Source organism: Battus philenor, unplaced genomic scaffold (assembly GCF_028537555.1).
Source record: "Battus philenor isolate CCGP_79_NKW_IND1 unplaced genomic scaffold, ilBatPhil1.0.hap1 SCAF_9, whole genome shotgun sequence".
NCBI classification, from domain to species: Eukaryota; Metazoa; Arthropoda; class Insecta; order Lepidoptera; family Papilionidae; genus Battus; species Battus philenor.
Window position 1 is genome coordinate 6,352,543 of NW_027181759.1, and position 20,690 is coordinate 6,373,232.

Here is a 20,690-nt window from a genome sequence, read left to right on the forward strand (position 1 = left end):
ACGTTTTACTTCGTAACACTTTTCTTTATGATTTGGATTGAACGTCAAATGTTTAATAGAGATAGTTGTTTAAAATTAATCTGCGGTTTGTATGGGATAGGAAATATATCTTTTATACAGTTGTCCTCGTATGTTCTTTTTATTTATAACAGCCAGTCTCGTGCTTTAATAAAGCAGAATTTATAAAAGCCGCAATTTAAAAAAGGAGACCTTTACGCGTGGCAACTCGATAAGGCGAAAATTCTTATAGTTCAGTACATTGAAATTTGTGGTAGTTTTAATTTAACGTGTTATATTTTATTTGAGTGGACATAATAAACTTAATGACATTATAATTATAATTTTACTTTTCCTGTACAACCACGAACACTAGAGTAAACGCGTTGACCGAGTGGAACAGTTAACTGAAGTCAACAAACGTCACCAGCGGCTTACTAACGAGTGATTAATGAACTAAACGTTTGAACACTACTTTGTTAATCATTTGTCATAGTTCCAACTCTACTCGGGTACCTTTGGCTGCAGAATATTTACGCAAAATCGACCATCGTTGGTACCAAGAGCAAGACAACAATACTTTTCTATAACACCAAAAATATATTATCTCCATTCATGCTTCCATGCAGCATATATAATTTACATGTATATATGCAAGTGTTAGTTTACTTATTTATTCATACGTTTCCTAGATATCAATAGAAGACATTACGCGAATCAAATTATGGTATTTTGATAATATTGTAGCAATGACTTTGCTGAGAGCTAGTTTCTTTAATTTTATTCTTTTGTTGAGTTTTGTATGACTAACTTGAGAGGATCTTTTTATATCAGATATTTCGTAAGTGCCCGGCCCAGCTGTTACCTGCTAAAGTGTGTGTCTTACCGCAAGTTGCACGAGGAGATTGAAGGCGAGATGCAGCCAGCCCGCGTGTACCACGCTGTAGGTGAGGAAGCGCCAGAGTTCGCGACGCCGGTCGGGCCGGTATACCAGCGGTGAGTCCACCGGCACGGGGCCGGCCGCTGCCGCTACGCCGCCTGACCCACACGCGTACCACGCGAACACGCCCAGCTGTAACATATGCTGTGATATTACATCATACGCGTATGCAGGGTTGTTTTTGTGCTACAAGTGCCTACAAAAGAACAAATATCGAAAAATTGCCCCAAAAATTAAAAACAGAGTCCATTTTGGTAATGTTAACAAAAATTTTGGTATTATTTTGACACGACAAAATTATAAAATATAATTTGAACTATATTTTTGATGAATTAAAAATAAATTACGATTTTCCCAGGCAAGGCTGAGGGGAAGAGATACCAGAAATTATAAACTCACAACTTTCTAGAGTTAGAAGAAGAAGAGATAAAAAAGTCCTAGGGCTAGATAATTAGAAAGTCAATATCAATGTTCAATTGAAACCACACTTTGGGAGTTACGAGGTTTAGCAAGACTAGACAATGATGATTCATTGTATTTTTAACGCAACTTGACTAGGAATATTTATATATATATGAATATTTCATATCTCTAAGCAGTAGTGACTTTAAAGAACCTAACCGCCGTAATTAGCTGTCTTATTCAAGTTTAATACAAATGGAATATTTGGAAATTTATTTCTTTAGTAGTCTTTTCGGTAATTTTGATAACCTATATACACGTACGCGACCAAAAATTTAATACACGTATTATTATTATTTCCGGGTGACCAGACGTCGGTTTCTCTGGTTTTCCACAGTTCGTTAAAGATCGCAGACATTTAGCAATAATGTAATGCGTCATGATAGGTGAATGATTTGTTTAGTAACAATGTTGTTGTACCATGACGAATGAATGTCTCTTACGTATAGAATAAGCGTCACTACTAACAGACATTAATTGTAAATTAGAAAATACTTATTTTGATCCGTATATTTCTATCACCTGTTAATAATTATTAAGGTACTACCAAACAAATAGGGATTATTTGTTTTACATTTATCATGGGTTATATAGGGAAAATCCATCGACAGCGTGATTTACGTTCATACGGACATTGGTCGTCAGTACCGTCTCGACGTAATGGTTGGCGGCGTGGCGAGCGCTCGGAGCCGCGCAACGTTTGTTGTGATTCGCGTAAAGCCGGTCGTTTGCAGCGATGTGAAATCCACAATTACACTTTTTAATTAACCGAGGCAACTGGAGCGGGGATCGAACAGCGGCATTAGGCGCGTAGAAAGTGATGCGCGACTCAAGCGGCCAGTTCTTTGCAACCAAAGAGGTCATGAATATCCACCGCGGTCGTGATTTTCAGCAGGCGGCGAAATATGGCGAAAGTAAGAGATTTGTTTTCCGAACACCTTCCTCGCGGACTATTGAAATGATCATCGTCTACCGGTTTTTTGTCGAGCATAATTTTATCTCGAGAAATAACGAAATGAGATATTGTTTTCTGCTTTTGCGTAACGATTGTAATTGAGACTTTCCAAGGACATCGGATGGATAAAAACAAAGGCTCTTTTTAATTGGCAGAAACTATAATTGTGTGTATGAATAAAGTTAAATATATTTACCTCTAAAAGCGTGACACAGATGATAAATAGTGGCGGGGGACAGCATGTGTATCGTTCCTGGTAGTACTTGCGGTCCCTCTCCTCCGGGAGCACCTCCATCGCAACCAAATGAACCATCCTACCGAAGTAAGACGGACCTTATTAACATTAAGTACATACGCACGGTGACAGATACATGACACTTTTTTCAGAATTAAAAAAGTTATCAGCACTTAGATGGTCGAATTTTTTCTGGTGTAGATATGTAACGTACGATAGTAAGATTGGTGGAACAACTGTACATTTGTAACAAAAAGATTTTCGAAAGATTGTATTACAAATCGTATTCAATTAACTCACTTTCACGATTCACTGTTCGTATTGGAGAGATTTTCTAAACTATTTCATCGTTACAACCACAACACATGTCACCGTGACATGAAACCGGACAAAAAATATAATTTAATGACAATGAAACATTGAAATCAAGCAATAAATACTTCCAGATTTTGTTTATTTATAAATATTTACTGGTTATTACATTTTTGGATGTATTACACGAAAAATTTGTTTATATGAAATCTAACCATTACGAGTAATTTAGAAAATGACATAAGATTCCATAGCTTACTCGATTGTGTCCTATAAGAAACTTTTTAGAATGTAACTTTTTAATAAATTTTCATGACAGATTATGTTTAATCATCTAGTCCCATCACATCAATAAAAATTAATGGCAATTAATGATAGAACTTAGGACTACAACACTCGATTGCTGAACATTTTTGGTTACTCTAGAATATACTTTAAAATATTGGATGCTGAAATACTTTCTCTGATATTCTTTTTTATTTATATTTATATATATTATGTAGTTATTTGCCGAAAGTAAATAAAAAATATCAATGTGCAGTAATATTTACCTGGCGAAAAAAGTAGGGTCTTCAAGAAGCAGATGGAAGTCGTTCTCGGAGCTGACCTCTCGGTCTCTGTGGTGCACTGCGCATCTATAGCTGCGTGTTCGTTTTCCGCTCATCTATAGGCACAAGATAAAATTGGGCATTTGATTAAGTATGCATATCTTTATTTAGTTTTATGTACATTAAATTATTTACACAATTTATAATTAAAGAATCGCTCAACCAATTTTTATAACAGAGAAAAGGTATTGGTATTTGTCTTCGTCAGGAGTAATATAATAAGTAAAAAATATGTTAAAAAATGATGTCCATCCATTAAAAGAACCCTATTAAGAATGTTTCAAAATTTTATGAATTTTCATGATAAAATATATTAAGCATGACAAATTTTGTGTACATTTTAATTCATTTACACGGGATTTTCAAGCAGCAAATTTTATGTATAAGTTATGAATACGATTTTTAAAGTAAATATTTACATAATTCTGTCATTTGGAAACCGACAACTAAAAAAATATAATGCCGGTTTTCAAGAGCTAGTGCAAAAGATATAGTTTAAGTACGTGATGTATTTAATCATAAAAGTAAAGGGAGATTGAACATGCGGTCGGTTGTGGCTGAAATCGGTCTACGTAATTGTTATATACAAGGCTATTGGAAAAAAGTAGTAATGTTTGTCAGCAATTGAGCTACAGATTCACCCCTTTCTAGCTTTTAAAAGCTTTAGGTTTAAACCTATAACCGGTATGGTTTAAACACATGTCCGGTATGATTAAACAGGTACCAAAATTAAGTAGCTTCAATGCATATCTAAAACACAATGAAAAAATTTTGTTTATCATAATTATTTACGATACTTTATATTTTAATTAAAAATGGATAGCACAGTAGAGAAGTTATACGTTAGGAACGTAACTTGTATATTTTACCTAATATAGAAGGTAACATTTCAACCTTAATGGAATTTGTAATTCATCATTGTGCGTTTCTTTTCGTCAATTTAAAATTCAAATGTTCACGAAACATTGAATTCGCGCGAAAAATGTTTCGTGACGTTATTTTTAGAAAGTGCCAAAGATTTCGATTACAATTTGATGAGGGTACTTTATCACGAAGTGTATGTACAAATTCAGAGCGTATTGAACATGATCCTGTTAATTTTAAATGTTGAAATTTATTTACTGCAATACACTGCATTTAATGTTTATATGTTATTAGCGCAATACAAGTCATCTTGTCTATCTTTGTGGGAGGCCTTTGCAGTGCCTACCGGCTAACATCATAATGAAGATAGTTTTGTATTTAAATAACATAATCATAAATTAGATTTTCATAATGAGCGCTGTGACTTTTAGTTAAGCAAGATGTCTGAATCCAAAAATTAAATTGAAAGGCAATCAATTTTTCTTAAACGAAGCCGCAAACTTTCCGAGTTATCCGCAGTGATTTAAAACCGTCTGGTTTTTTTTTAATTCTATTGTAATCGCCGATACCAAGGCAGTTCACTGATACGGCTGATATCGTTTTGCGAGGGTGGATTAATGTGTTGCGGCGGGCTAGCTGGCTCGATTCCAGTCCGTGCCTAACTATCGACCCCGGCACCGACGCCGTTCGTCCCTTGGAAATCTGCCTAGTGTACATATTACTGTATTACATCGTTCCGCAAGAACTGTACCCACGTACACGAGTAATATGAGAAATCAAGCACACAATTCCTTCTCTCAGCATTGTATAAAAGGTTTTCGTCTGTTATTAACATCTACACATTTATTTTTGTTAGGTCACTTACAACAATTTTAAATTATTGATCAAATTTTTTTTCAATATTTTTTTAACCAGGTTAGTTGCTTATGCGAATTATTCTTGAATTTTTATTCAATTAATTGATTTGTATTTGCATGTAACAATGGAAATTTTGTTTGCGATCTTTATATAAAAAAAATAGTTGTAGTATGTATAGAACTAAACTGGTGTGTAACTTTGTAATAGATTTGTTAGTAAAAACTTAACCTAATTTCCAAACTATAACGAAGGTTTGTCAACATCACTTAGTCTATAGCAATATAAAATCCATGTTTTGCTATAACATTGGAATATAGGTTAGTGGAAGTATCAAGGTCTCAAAATCAATCAATTACAAGGGTTTTCTCAAAACTTTTTAAATACTAACAAAAAACAGTTTGCATTTTAGGAGAACTGAAATATGTATCGTAAATGCTATTAATATCGATATAAATAAAAATGAATCACCAAATGTGTTGCTAAGCGCAAAAGTCGAGAACGGTGTCAAAATTTGATTTTTTTATATTTTGGTAAGGTGCGATGAAAGTTTTCGTGGAGAGTAAAAATGGAAGAAGTACTAGGAAAAATATAATAACATCACTCTTATTATGTAAATCAATATAAAAGAAAAGTTGCAGTTTAAAAAATAGAAATTTACTTTTGTAAGTAATCGTTGTTTATTATAATATACTTCATCAATAAATAAAGTGATCACTTTAAAATAAGTTTTCCTAATTTATTATATTGAGCGGCAAGCCAATAACGACAAAACATAAATACATGCTTCTGATTAATATCATGTCGATTTTCACGTGAAAAATGAAGACTAATGACTTCATATGTTAATTTGGCGTTAAATGAGTACTATCGAATGTATTGACAGGTTCTTTTCGATAGAATTAACATCCCCGACCTGGCAGGAGTATGTTTAGAGAAAGTTAATCAAATTTAAAAACACTTAAGTTTTATTCGTATTTAGTGGATGGCAATCATTGTAATTTACGTTGACTTAGTAATTTAATTATCAGGTTTATAAATCGAAATAAATTTTAAAAAAGAACGAAAAATTGGGATAATGTTATATGTGATAATAATGTATAAATATAAGTTTAAATGTACATTATACTAACATTATGAGTTTTTGGAAAGTGCTTAGCAAAGCCTATTCTATATATCAAATATTGTTTAATTATTTCCATTGACAAAAAATATATTTGTTAGTTCAGTAATAAATATTAACGATGCAGTTTCCTATAGGAGATAGTGGAAGCGGTGGGTGGGCGAGCGGTGAGAGCTTGGAGATGGCACCAGACAACCGCATTGTCTCCAAAGTCGTTCAACTCTGTTTCCCACGAGACTGCAAAATGCCCAATGCCCAATGCCAAAACCCAAATACAAATAGCCTAGACGCGTCGCAGACATCAGCTAAATCTGTAACGCTGTAACTAAGTCTGAGTCTAATTTAGAATACGGTGTGCAGGGGACAACTGGCTCCCTCTGTGCATTTGGATCGGGTTTCCTGTACTTTTGCAGCACTGAAGGGCTCATCTCTGTTCATAAATGCATTCAAAATATTATTACGTTTCATGTGAAAGCGGTAATTGAAATGCATTTTGTTTAATGTAATCAGAAAAATTATTAATTCGACTTTGTATTTAAAATAGTTTTTAACAATTAATTGCCGGGTCAGAAGCATTAGTCTCATTCTTAGCAAGGATTGTATTAGTAAATAATAACAGTTAAATATGGTATTTGACAGAGGTTAGAAATTGTTAGCCCGAAACGTGCTCCCCTTTCCGCAAGTTCGAAAACTTATTTTTATTTATATGTTATTTAACTTTAAATAAACGCCGTATTCGCAATCTTAAATTAAAAATGTATGTATATATTATTTACAGGGTATATTTAAGGGCTTATTTTCAAGCATTTATTATAACAAACATAAATTAAATAAGATTTAAAAATGAAATCGCTCCGTCGGCTCATATGTGCTCTTTTAATAAAAACCAGGTGGTTCAAAGTAAAAAACATTCCAAAAAAATAATTTAAAATATACAATACTTATTTTGTACATTATTTGAAATGCTACGTTAAAACAGTTTTAAAAGTTTCGATTTCAATTTAACTCTAAATCAATTCCAATAGTATTTTTAATGATTAAATTCATGTGTAATGGACTTGAAAACTTTATATCATGATCGAAAACAATGCAGTAGAAAATTGTGCGCGCTTCGTTATTAGGTAAAGAGTAAGCTTGAGGTTCGAGGATTCGCGCGGGTCTGTGGGCGCCAGTGGGCGCCGATGGGCCTCCGTGGGCGCGGGCTAACGTGGGCGTCATGACTCACACCGACATCCGACACGTCCGATACGTATCCGGAACCACTAACTAGCCGCTATGCCGCGCCGTCGCCCGTCAAACGACTCGGCGCGAGCCTACGCGACGCAATGCACATTTTAATAAGCACTATTATCATTATCATTATTCAATACACTTACGCAACAATCCACGTGACTAACAGAATTAGCTTTACTTCAAATGTTCTAAAATATAATTAAATATCATACGTAGGTAAGCCCTCCAATAGATGGACGACATAGTTAAGGTCGCTCTGGGTCGGTTGACGCTGGATACGGGCAGCATATCAGTAATCCTGGCAATCTTTGGGGGATATCAATATCTTGCAGCGGGCGTCTATCGGCAGAAAGGATGCTCATTTTAATGTCAAGTTAATGCAATGTTGACAAATTTAAACATAGCATTTTCAATAATTTTCTTCTGTTATAAAAATGCACGTATCTCACATAAGTTTAAATGTTCAACGTTTAATTATATGCGCGTCTGATTTATTGTCCGGTGACTTATGAACAACACCTACGCCCGCATAGAATCATTGCCGATTTATGAATGGGAGTATAATTGAATGTCTTGTATAGTTCATTCACTTATATTATTCAACAGCGCCTTATAAATATTTACAAGTGAACATAGCCATTATTGAGACGTAATATACGATTTTTTTTATCTCTTTAACCGGGCCATAACATTTTGTTCGGTATATAATTAATCGAGTCGTCGAAAACTTGATATAGTTTTACTTTGTTTCGTTTATCAACGGTCGAATCTATTGGTACATTTTTTTCGGGTAAGTAATGTCTTCATTAGGCTCGGAGTTTATCTAAATCAAGCATATTAATGTTAGATTTAATGTAACGGCGCGATGGGTCGGCACGTGAGCGCTGGGAGCGTTCCCACGCGCCCACCTCCTCACCATTATGTTCTAATCTCCTCAACTCTGCATTATTACGATGTCGTGAAAGTAACCTATACGTTTTGCAAGCGGGAAGCAAGCGAATTACGGAATTTGTCTTTATACGCAGAAGAATGCTATAAATGAGGAAACATTTCTTTTACATTTGGGTCTGATTATACCGCATTTACAATAGCGTCTGACCTGAGAATCTCAAATCTTAGACCTAGTTTTTCATAGTATTAAGCCTAAAATTAAAAGATTTTTGGTATAAAATGTAAATCATATTATAATTTTTAAGATTTTTTTAGTTGTTACAGACATGTGGCATTTGGTTTGTTTATTCACTTGATATTATATTATATCGTGGTTGATATTATAATGTATACATTAATTATTTACTACTACTACTACTACTTTTGAGTTTCTGGCTCGCATTTTACAGGTTAGCATTCTGAGCCGGTGGTAGCTTACTACTTATGATGTTAAAACTTGCCGACTTGAATAGATATTTTCTTTTCGAATTTCTGGCGACAATTTTTGTATAAAGGTAAATACCATAATACACACTGTACACACTGTTAATATAATAACACTATCCATTTTGCCCCTCTTCTTCTTTTAAGACTACTTTCGTAATTTTTCTTTGACTCCATAATGACGTGTACTTTATAATTGGCTTTATTTATTTTTTAATGTTCGTATAATGTAATAAATATCGGAATAAATAAATAAAATAATAGATCACTTCCCTTCCAATAGCTGTATGATATAACAAAAATTACGTTTTATATTAATGTCATTCTATTTCTGCAAAGGGAAGAAGCGACATTTTTGTCTCAGTCCAATTTTGTTTACATTAGGGACTGTTTTCAGAGCCGACTTATTAACGTTTAAATTTAAGGTATTCAAAATAGACATATAATGGTTATATTTATTTACGCACGTATGAAATCAGGCCATTGTGTTTTATGTTTCTTGAATAAAGTTAGGCTTAATAATAATTAAAAAGAATTTGATTAGTTTTAACGAAGATTACAAAACAAAATTATGGTAGAGTAGCAATGCAAAAAATTCAAAACGTAGTAGATATTGCCACATGTAATTCCCAGGAAATATAGAATAGGTTAAAATATCTGGGGACTTGAATTCAAAAAGACATTAGAGTGGAGTATTAGTTTATATGACCAACCTTCAAAATTATGCACAGTAGTTATAGTGAGTATAGTGACTAAATATCTCATTACAGGCAGAAATGTCAGAAATTAATCCATATACATTCTTATCGCCAGGTAAGTGGCATTTACAATCCTAGTTCCGTTTAAAATAGAATTCGGCCAAGGAACTGAACTGCACGAAAATTGTAAGTAGAAGCAGTAACAAAATACACATTGCATTGAACCTGGATAATTAACAAAATAGGGTATAAAGTAGGTGTAAATATCTAAGTATTTTTTGAAGAAAACGACTGAATAACTGCTACAAACCGTATATACATCTATTGTCTTATTACTTAAACTACTTGAAATAATTGTAAAAAAGAAAAAAAACGATTTGATGCGTAATTTGTTTACCTATATTTATATGGAACAAAAAATTTTTGATCAAGGAACAGAATTATAAAGTTCTGATATATAGCCCTAAAAACGATTCTAAAAAACTAACTTATTTAAAAGAAAACGACGGATATAATAAATTCAAAATTAATACACGTGGTAGGATTCTTTTGATAGAGGGCGTCTTAAGTTACATCACCGTGGAGTCTCCTATTATGCATTTTACATTTTTCAGGATTGTTGCTTAATTAATTTATATTCTGTGATTATCAATGCTGCCAACTTTACGACATTTATAATTTAATCTTTTTTAAGTAATATAAAAAGCTAGCCGATTACGTCCGTAACTGCACTTTTTATGTACATTCATTTAGTGTTGAAATAGGTTTTATGAAACATAATTCTCAAAGTTAAATAAAATTGTTTAATTAAAAATCTTACAATAACAATTACTATAAATTGTAATGTACACTAGTAAATCTTTAATATTCAATGTTTAATGCTGTCAGGGTCCGCCGGATGCGTAATTCGCAGGTTATGTGATAATTAATTAATGTGATTATTAATTTATAGGGCTTCGCAGCTAGTAACAAAAATGAGAGGCTAATGATGTAAACCATCTTTTGTTTCAAAGAACGCTGTTTTCTTTTTTGGGTGTACTAAATCTCTTATTTGCAAGTAAACTATACACTGACAATTATCCCGAACATTTTAAGGTTATTTGTACATTGTTTTATTAAACAAGTCGATAGGATAACTGCCTCTTATAATAAAATACCGTGTGTTTACACTACTTTTCTACTCGAAGCTATTTCATAATGAATTGTAAGTCCGTCAGTGTTTTAAAACTTGACGATTTTTCACAGAGATTTGTAGCAAAAAGGTTTTGACTACTCTCAGGTTAAACTCATTTACCTGTAGATATAATTTAAAATGAGAGCTACCCAATAAATATTATAGCCTCATCGTCTGTATGATTACTTGTCGCGACATGTTTCTACGAGTTTTTTATTGACCAATTTCAATATATTATTTAATTATTGTATTGCATAACGTAAATTCCAATTTTTTTTTGGTTGAATTTGTACTGGAATAGGGCACCTGCTATTGTCCTTCATTGTAATTTGTTATTTATTAAAGTTACACTTACAAATCAGAGTAGAATAATAGTCCAGCGCAAACGAAAATATATTTTTATTACCTTTACATATGTCTTAAACTTCTAGCGTGTTTTTGTGCACATTCAAATAAAAAAAAATATGATAGACAAAAGTGGCCGACATTTTAAAATTATAATTTTGTTACTTTCTTGAGACAGATATGGAAACGAAAAATGAGGAAACACGTAATTTTATACACAACATTCAATATTATTTAATGAGATCTAATATACAACATATTTACTTTAATTTTTGATTTCAGGTTACCTCATACCTGGTTTTTTAATTACATCGATTATCCGAACAACACGATTTCGCGTGTCGGATTGTCTCGTTTCACTTAGTTGTATTTAGACGGCTAGTGAGATCCATATCAGTGCGGTGTCATACCGTGAAGTTACTAGCGGTCGATCCACATAAAAAATAGAGCATAAATCAGGCTTCGGCTTCCCAGGCAATTATATACGCTCGTGATTTCCAACTAAAAGGAATTAGCTACTTGACATCGATCCACAATCTATAAGCTTAAAATCGATTTTATGTACCAACGGTTTTGATATCTATTTCCGAGATATACTACATAACCAAAAAAACTAAACGTTAATGTTTAAAATTTTTAAATGTAATAGGTCTATCAGTTCAATTTAACCAATATTTTAGCAGATTAAAATATATTGAGTGACTTCAATTGCGAGTTGTCCAATAACCTAAGAATTATCGATAAATATCACTATATTTTGTCGGTCCAACGTCGTATTAAAGTGTTTCAGAACGATCTGTAAATCGACGTAGAAATATGTAAATATTCAGAAAACACAAGACAATGGTGTAAAGGTTAAATTTACTTACTTTGATTTAAAACTAAGTTAATGATTAAATCAGATTTTACGACTTGTTACAGAAAAATTTTACATAACTATGTTTACCGATGATCAATTGATAATTTCCTGGATATAGATAAATGTTAAAAATTTAAACAGTACAAAAATGTTATTTCATTTTAAAATTGAAACGGAGATTATCTTATATTGCCGAAATATTGAAATACTTACCCAACATCTTTTCGAAGTTTTGAAAATGTCACTTCAGCTATCAATAGTTTTTTGCAGTATTAAATATCACTGCACTTAGTAATTCACTGAATTAGTTCGGTAGATAAGCATTTGATTTTAATAACTAATAATTTATTTTAACTACACAATATTATTACGCGAACGTGTGCGACGTCGTTTGTTCAACTGAAGCGACGCGCTACCTCCACGAACGCTCCTGACAGACTGACGTTTAGTGACCTCCGCTTGGATTTCGTTTGGTGTTCGTCGGGTCGAACGCTAGACTATTTTTTATGATTTAGGAGTGGTGGATAAATACTGTTGTTTTTTTTAAGGGTTGTGTTCCGACTCTCACTGTGCTTCGATTGTTTTATTGCAGAAAAAAATTAGCAAATTTGTTTACCAAAAAATACAAACATTGTTTGAATAAATATTATTACTAGTGTTTCTAACAATAAACATTTGACTTGAATGTGTAATATTCACAATACTTTATTAAACGGTTAGTTTATTGACTAGTTTCAGTTATACTATTATTATTATGTTATGATTCTTACTTCCTATTTGTATTATTTTGATAACAAAATTGAATGAAAATTAAATGCCAACTCTTTAGAGGTAAAAAATGTTGTAGAAATACAGATTTATGTTTGTATGTGATTTATGTCTAAATTAAACAAAACACACGTACATTCCGACAACGTTTCTAAACTAAAAAACCACCTCCTGAACAGAATTAATGTTTGCTGACAATCGCTGCTTGATTCTTTTGTTTATCTACAATTTTAATGGGAAATATTTGTTCCATGAGCTATTTAAAAGTCTTTTCTTTTAAGGTATTGCAAAACATCTGGATACCATATGGCGTAAGGTAATTAAATAGTACTATTGTCAGTTTCGACGAAGATTACCAATTTAACAATATAATGAAATTACCTGGTACACGGACAATACTTTTTCAAGCTTTTGTTCTAATGGATGTTATTGAGGCTGGTTTTAAAATTTTAAAATAAGAAAAAAAATGAAATAATTTTTTTATTTGTTTTAGGTTATAATTTCGATCCAGCTTAGACATTAACTAAAAAAGGATTCATTGCGTAAGTTATAATTTATTAAAATATTTCTGTATAGATTATATATTATTTTTATCTATACCTATTTTATTACTGTAACGTAAAGGAATTCTTTTGTAAAATTGAAATTAATTGAATAGTTATGAAGCGTTTCATGTGATTGTACGAAAAGTACTGAAAGTTTCGATAGAAAATGATAATGGACACATGGACTTATAACTATTAGCAGAAAGCAGGTGGGCGCCATGAGGTCCATTAATTTGCGCAATATTTATAACGCAAGATGGCGTCAGCACAAATCGTAGGTCATTATGAGCGTCATTTGGCGAGGTGGCTCTGTTAATGAGCTTATGCTCACATAACCGTCTGCTGTGGGGTCAACCTACCCCAACGGCAGACGGTAGGGGGTTGACTGCATTTTTTGTAAATATTTTTACGTATACTTTCAAAATAAATTGATTTAGAATCTTTGAGGTTATTTCATTTTATGCAAATATTTACGCTGATTTCGAGATATGAGTACTGTAATTATATTTAACTTTATAGGTTATAAAAGCCGGAACGGTAAAAACTGTGATAACTTTTCTATTTTTAAACAAAATCAGTAATGTTCCATTCCGCCGTTCATTGAGCTTTTAATACATGATAGACGGCTAGTTTTTAAAATATACAGGTTAATGTTAAAACGAGCTGTCTCTATTTCTGTTTAGACATGATCTTGTTGCCATTTGCTCTACTGTAAACGAGGAAATTGTTAAGAATTACCTATACAAAGAGCGTAAACGTGTAGAAAAAATAAACAGCCTATTTTTAGATTTAACCATTTCCACTTTTTGATTTCGTTTTACGTACCTTAATATTAATTATTTTATACAATGAAATTACGGATATCAATAATTTAGTGCCATTGTATGAAATTTAAATATGTGCTAACAAAAAAATTATCAATGTTTGTGATCTTGGTAATAATCATTGTCTTTTTTAAAATGAGTTTTATAGGAATTTAAATGATTTATAATTGTAAAATTATTAAAAAATGGTTAATCTTGTCAATATCTACATTGTACCATGTCGGAAGATAAACATTTGTATTGGCCAATAACAAACCGCCCCTAACGGAGTAGCTTCGAGTTTGTTCCAGCAACATTATCCACCTTCCGGTCATAATTTGGACAAATCGATTTAGATCAGGCGGCGCTTTTGTCCGATGATTTAGTAGCGCCGACAAATTGGGCCTTCCACATTGTTCAGAGATCGATACAATGTTCGTATACGTATACTGGACGGTTAAGCGGTTAGTGGTTACAAGGACTTACCTTAAATGTTCCGTAATTTTGTTCAGTTAATTCGACGGGCGTCACGCGGTGCAGGTACTTTATTCGGGTAAGGAAGCCTTGTACGAAAATTTTCCAAATGTGTTTTCACGAAATACATTAAAATTATCTTGAAATTGTATTTGTATAAAACTCAATTATCTTTTAATTGGTATTTACTAAATAATGTCGGTTAATTAAAATATTTCATACAAAAATTAAATTAAATAAAATTGAAATAAATCACTATGACAAAAAATAATATTAAAAATATTCAGTCTATTTCATATTCAAATAATTGCACATACCAAATATTTTGAATAATAAAAAGTATTTTATTTATTACTTGAGTTAAAATATCATGTACTTTCAACAACTTATTTTAGGTATTTATTTACAGGAAATTAAAAACTTGATTTTTAATTACTGATTTGATTGATTGATTGTGAAATTTGATAATGTTCTATGTCATAATAATAAACAAAATGTATGTGATTTAATTCTTATTTAGAATTATATTCTCATATTTTTAAATTTTTCAATTAAACAATTTTAGATTGCATAACAAAAATTAATTATTTTTTTACAGAAAAATATATTTGAGTGTTTTATTTTGAATATGAACACGGACGTGATGAACCATGTAGTGAGATGTAAAAGTGATTCACTGGTTGAGGTGACTCAGTATTACACCACCTTACGCACGCGTCTAAGATTATTGGTTATGTGAGTGACCGTCCTTGCCGCTGTAATCTGCTACGGTGCGCCTGATCTATCTATTTATTAACTATGATTTGTTCGTTTTATTAATTCTCTTTACACTTAATATATACTTTTATATGGACTGAATTCTCAAGTGCTGCTGCCTAAGTGGCATTTGCAGATTCCGAGGGTGTGAGGCGGCAACGCTCAGAGGGCGCCTAGTCTATGACCTTTTTCTAGGGAGCAATAATGTTTCAACTTCTATTTGCCAGCAGATAGGCGGCGACGCAGTTTAATCTACCTAGATCCCTCTTTTCCTCCTATCTTGGAGTCTGAGAGCAAAGAAAAACTGAGAAGTAATGAATTACAACGCAATTATTATTTCAGATACTTGATACTTTGGTTTACAGTTTAAAGCAGGTGCAAGTAATAAGTTGCAAATGATATTATGTACAGGACTTATGTACCCGGAGAAAAAAAATGTTTGCGTGTAGTGCAACTACTTTTCAACTTTTTCGTTAGCCGACATTTCTATATCCGATTAACTGTATTTGTTTTTCTTTTGTGCTTTAAGGATATTGTTTTATTTTAGGAATTAATCTACCTTCTGATATACTAATTACATATGATATTGTGTATACTTTTGTTTTAAATAAATATAGATATAAAAATTAAATTACGTTAAAATACCCACATTTGTTCCATCTAAACCGTAATGATAGATAATTTCTTATTTCGGTAATAAAACGTTTTAAAGGTATAAGTTTTAAGTGTATAAGAGGCTGGTGCATTAGCTTGCTTGCTTAGTTAATGTTTTGTAAAATCGATTTCTAAAAAGGAAGTCGAGTAAATAATATCCCGAGGGCATGGATGTAAAGTGCAATGTTCCCGACACGCAAACGCTAAAAATTTTGGACGGTGAGGATATTGGCGCGTTACGTCTGCAATCGTTTTGCTTCCTTTAACTGAAATTTGCATTCGAAATTAGAACACGAATGGCACGAGCGCCTGCGGCGGCGCTACTGAGCGTAAAATTCTAATTTTAAAACAATCGGAACGTTTGTTTATTTTTTCTTTTTTAATACCTTTTTATTGTTTTTACTGCTACTATTTTTTTGTTAGATTAATTTATTGAATATGGAATAATAATAATTTATATTTAATTCCTAATCTTACACTACAAAAATTAAACTTGATAAAATTTTCTTATTAAAAAATTTGACAGAATCCCAAAAAAAAAAAATTGTAGATCTTTCTTAGTTTTAAATCTAAAACTGAAACAATATTAATGAATACATTTTAGGCTTCAAGAGTTTTTACTAAATCGAAAGATGTGGTTTGTTGACTAATTTACATGGTTATTATTATATATTAAATATTAATTGTTGAATTTCATATATAGAGGAGCAACAAGTATTTTTGGGCTGGTTCTGCTCTGCAGATCAGCGTCCCGACCCGGTGGCAGCTTACTACTAAAAATCTTAAAATAATTTAAGTTTTAAAAGTACGTTATATACCTACTTCGAATAAAAATATTTTGAATATAGAAATTTATTAAAAATAAACAGTTTTTAGAATATATAAATAAAAGTTTCGTATATTCTATTTTATATGAAGCTGGCCGTATAAATCAACATTTTATAAAAAAAAATCTAAAGCGGAGCTGTTGATAGTTGTTGACCGCCTTGGGGTAGGTCGCATGTCAAATCGTAGCGCGTTCGGAACTTGTTCGCCGGTCGCACGTCGCCTCGAGCCGTGCGGTGTCTGTCGACACAGCCGAACGTCTATTTTACAAGTATTTATGATCTTGTTTTATCATTGTAAACTTCAATACTATTTCAGATAGTATTTTTGTTACCATTTGTTGTTAATTAAAAAATATATGAATTTGTAACCATTACGTTATATTTTATACGTATATACAGGTGTTTGGTTATTTTCTACGTTTATACGAATTCGGGTGCGATGCATATACGCAAACTTTCTGAAGGTCTTCAATGCGTTAATGTAAATAATATCTAATGGCCTGAGCTCAGTCTCCTAAGAGAGCCCTCGAATATTGTTATGTAGAACAAGGTCAATCTATGTACTAACAGTGGTGAACTTGCTAGGCAATACCATTTGTAAAAAATTAAAAAATTTCGCGTACCGTTTTGAAAGGTATGCAAAAAGATACATTACATACTTCTTTTTTATATACAAAAGGACTAAAGAAGTATTAAAATTAAATAGTACAGTAATTGTGAGATATTTTGATGAACATAAGAAACAATATTATTTTTTTAAATATAATTACATAAAAATGAAAGTGAACTCTGTAACTTTTGTTGCGAGCTACAACTAATTCTTCAGAGCCGCAGGTGGCCATTCCCTGCATAAAATTATTGGATATAGGTGTAAGTTTTAAAGAGGTGCACCTAAATCCAATTGCCTTGTTTAAAGTGATAAGTCTGAATATGTTACATTAATTTATTTTTTCTACTCGAATGGGACTGGCCAATAACTTTAACACTGTGAAGTCTACAGGGACAGATAGTAAACTAATTAATTTCAATACAAATTATCCCAATTTTTGAGAACACTTTCTCTTACTATATAATCATTACGCTATTTATTTTTGATACCATAATTTTTGGATGTAGATTAATTGACAGCAAATGAGCTGTGCATTCATCCTATTAAAACACCTATAATCAATGACCTTGTGTATATACCTATTTCATAATCAGTTACATATTATAATTTTCGATGTATTATAAAAAAATATTTGTATTTAACGCTCGTATTTTATTTTAATGACAGTCTTGTTGTCATGTGTAGCTTACAATTGCAAGTTGGGGTTTCTTCCACAGATGTCCAATAGATGCAGGTTTTGTGAAAATAAAAATCATTACAATTTTACGAAACGGTGAAGGATAGAATACTCAAGGCCAGCCAGAGAGCAATGCTGGGCCCACAGCTGGACCGACGACAAATTCAAGGTCGCGTGAACTTATTAGACAACTGCAGCGCAAAACCGGTCATCAGGGTCATCTTTAGGCAAGCCCTATGCCTTGCAATAGACGTCTATCAGCTGACATAATGATCATGAACTAAACTAGAAAATATATGAAAAGTTTGTGAAGTCTGCCTGTGCAGAATGTCTTTCCAGCTCTTAGAAAAGAGCTTAATAATAATATTTCTCTTTTAATAGCACCTGATTACGTTACTATATAGATCGTATAGTACAAGGCAGTGCTATGAAAACATAGGCGTAGCTCATTGTACAGCGACAGGTCAGCCGACAGTGCTTTTAACGAGGCAATTTGTATCACTGCATAGTTCATAGCCCATCGAGCGCTCAAAGCGACCGCCGCACCTGCTTAGCTTACATCCATGCCACGTAATAGCGACGATTACAATATAATATTATTTAGTTTTATACCCTAGTCCTTATAAAATAGAGGTTACTTTATAACGTTTACTTATTGATTCAAGCGTGATTTTCCGAAGTAAAAGTCTTAGTTTTTTCAGCCGCAAAACCGCGGAACGCACAGCGCGGCGGTTGAACCATAACATTATGGAAACTATTTTAAGCTACTTGTTAGTGGTATTTTGGTAAAGTGATATCACAAATATACAGCTATATTAACATTCTGAATATGACAGCGGTAGTATACGGAGAAAATAAGGAACAATGATACTTTGTATAATTATATAATTAAATGTACACAATGTCTAGACTTTTTGGAGGTGCTTAGGAAAGCCGATTGGGAAGAATAAATATCTGTCCCATTGTTTTATATAATTAACAACAAAAGGTACTTTATAAGCACCTCAAATTTATTGTTAAAAACTACAACTAGTTTTTGTTGTTAAATTTTGCTACATTCCGTATTAAGTTTACGAATCATTTTACTTTTACACGACTAATTATTATTCACTAAAAAAACTACTTCACAAGTCACTATGAAGACTGTCTCTTCGTTTTAGGTTCACAAGAATAGATCTAAGTATAGCCACTTATTGCAACGTCGAATAAAATATGAGGCACCAAATTTCAATATTATTTCACGGCACTTATAGAAGCGGCGGCAATTTTGGGTTTCGGCCAAAATATAACTTATAGCACAGAGCTTACTAACATATAAATAAAGATGCAATGACTTGGTCGCTGATTGAGACAAACGCATATGGTAAAAAGTAATACAACGAAAAATGTTCACGTTTTAAATCGGCAATGATGCTGAAACATAATTATTTTTAGCTGCGAATTTGTAAAAATGACTGAAAAGTATAGTAATCTACGTGAAATCATCAGTAAAGAGTTCTATTTTCGAATTGTAAAATTATTTTTCAAAATATCTTTTTAAACTTGTCAGTTCTAAATATTTTCAGAGTCATTTGGTATTTGTTAACACATAGATTGCTATTTTAATGGCATATGGAAGGTTACAAATATAATTAATTTTAATAAGGCCAGTATTTAGTGTAGCGACAAATAAAAGAGAATTAAAATAATACCCGAAATTATTACAGTTAATAAATATGACCCGAAGATCTGTTTATAAGCAAAATGAACACGCTACTACATTAACACACGCTGATCTTTGAGGTTACAGATGCTGTAGTGAGCATGGTTATCGGTATGATGTATTTATTACCAGATGTTGGGTCATATTCACGTAAATATTTTAGTTTAAATTTCAGACCTTTTACTTTCCTAGTGTACTTTAAAATCTAGTGTGATTTAATTTAACGAAAAGCTTATAGGCGTTTCATATAAAATTTATATAAATCAAAACATGTAGTAATAAACAGGATTATTATAAGTGATAATGAAATAAACTATGATACGTATTTTGTTATCTGTTATGCAGGGTGATTGGTTATGGGAGTGAATGTTCTTTAAGTGGTGAAGCATACTTGTCAGCAAAAAGCTTTAAATTTTGACATCTTTTTTAAATAACCCTTTATAAAGTGTTCACTCAAAATATGATACATTGATATAATTTTTCTATTGAAATGCAAGAGACCAATAACTTTAGATAGTACAAAGTCTGCAGTAATAGAGAGTTAACAATAAATAATACATTTCTGACTATTAACTGACAAATGAATAATTTATTCATCCACCTAATTAAAGTTTTAAACCTGTAGCCAATTATCTGTATAAAATAGGTGTTTTTTAATTTTTGAGTGTTGAGTTTTTTTGTAATAATCTTGATGATCTGTCTTAAAGAATAGTTTTATAAGTTTTCTAGCCGTATTTCGTAGTTAGTCAGCGTAGGGGAATCCACAACAGCCAGATTGTTTCCAATGACAATGGAACGACGGGCGTGCATATTTACATAGCCGCTGACACGCGCCCGACTG

General features: G+C 32.2%; 1 protein-coding gene across 2 annotated transcripts in view; it reads right to left on the bottom strand.

Moving 5' to 3' along the window:
* The window catches only part of stet (stem cell tumor), a 120,040-nt gene that overhangs the window by 5,561 nt on the left and 93,789 nt on the right, over positions 1 to 20,690 (bottom strand). Inside the window, exons 1-4 of one of the 2 annotated variants that reach the window (XM_068775611.1) lie at positions 12,248 to 12,474; positions 3,453 to 3,565; positions 2,551 to 2,668; positions 884 to 1,069 (exon numbers count right to left, since the gene is read on the bottom strand). In XM_068775611.1, coding sequence (XP_068631712.1) covers positions 884 to 1,069; positions 2,551 to 2,668; positions 3,453 to 3,565 — 417 coding nt within the window. In that variant the 5' untranslated portion in view covers positions 12,248 to 12,474. Of the gene's footprint in view, positions 1 to 883; positions 1,070 to 2,550; positions 2,669 to 3,452; positions 3,566 to 12,247; positions 12,475 to 20,690 lie in introns of those variants that run through there. The other variant, XM_068775610.1, reaches the window with a different exon arrangement.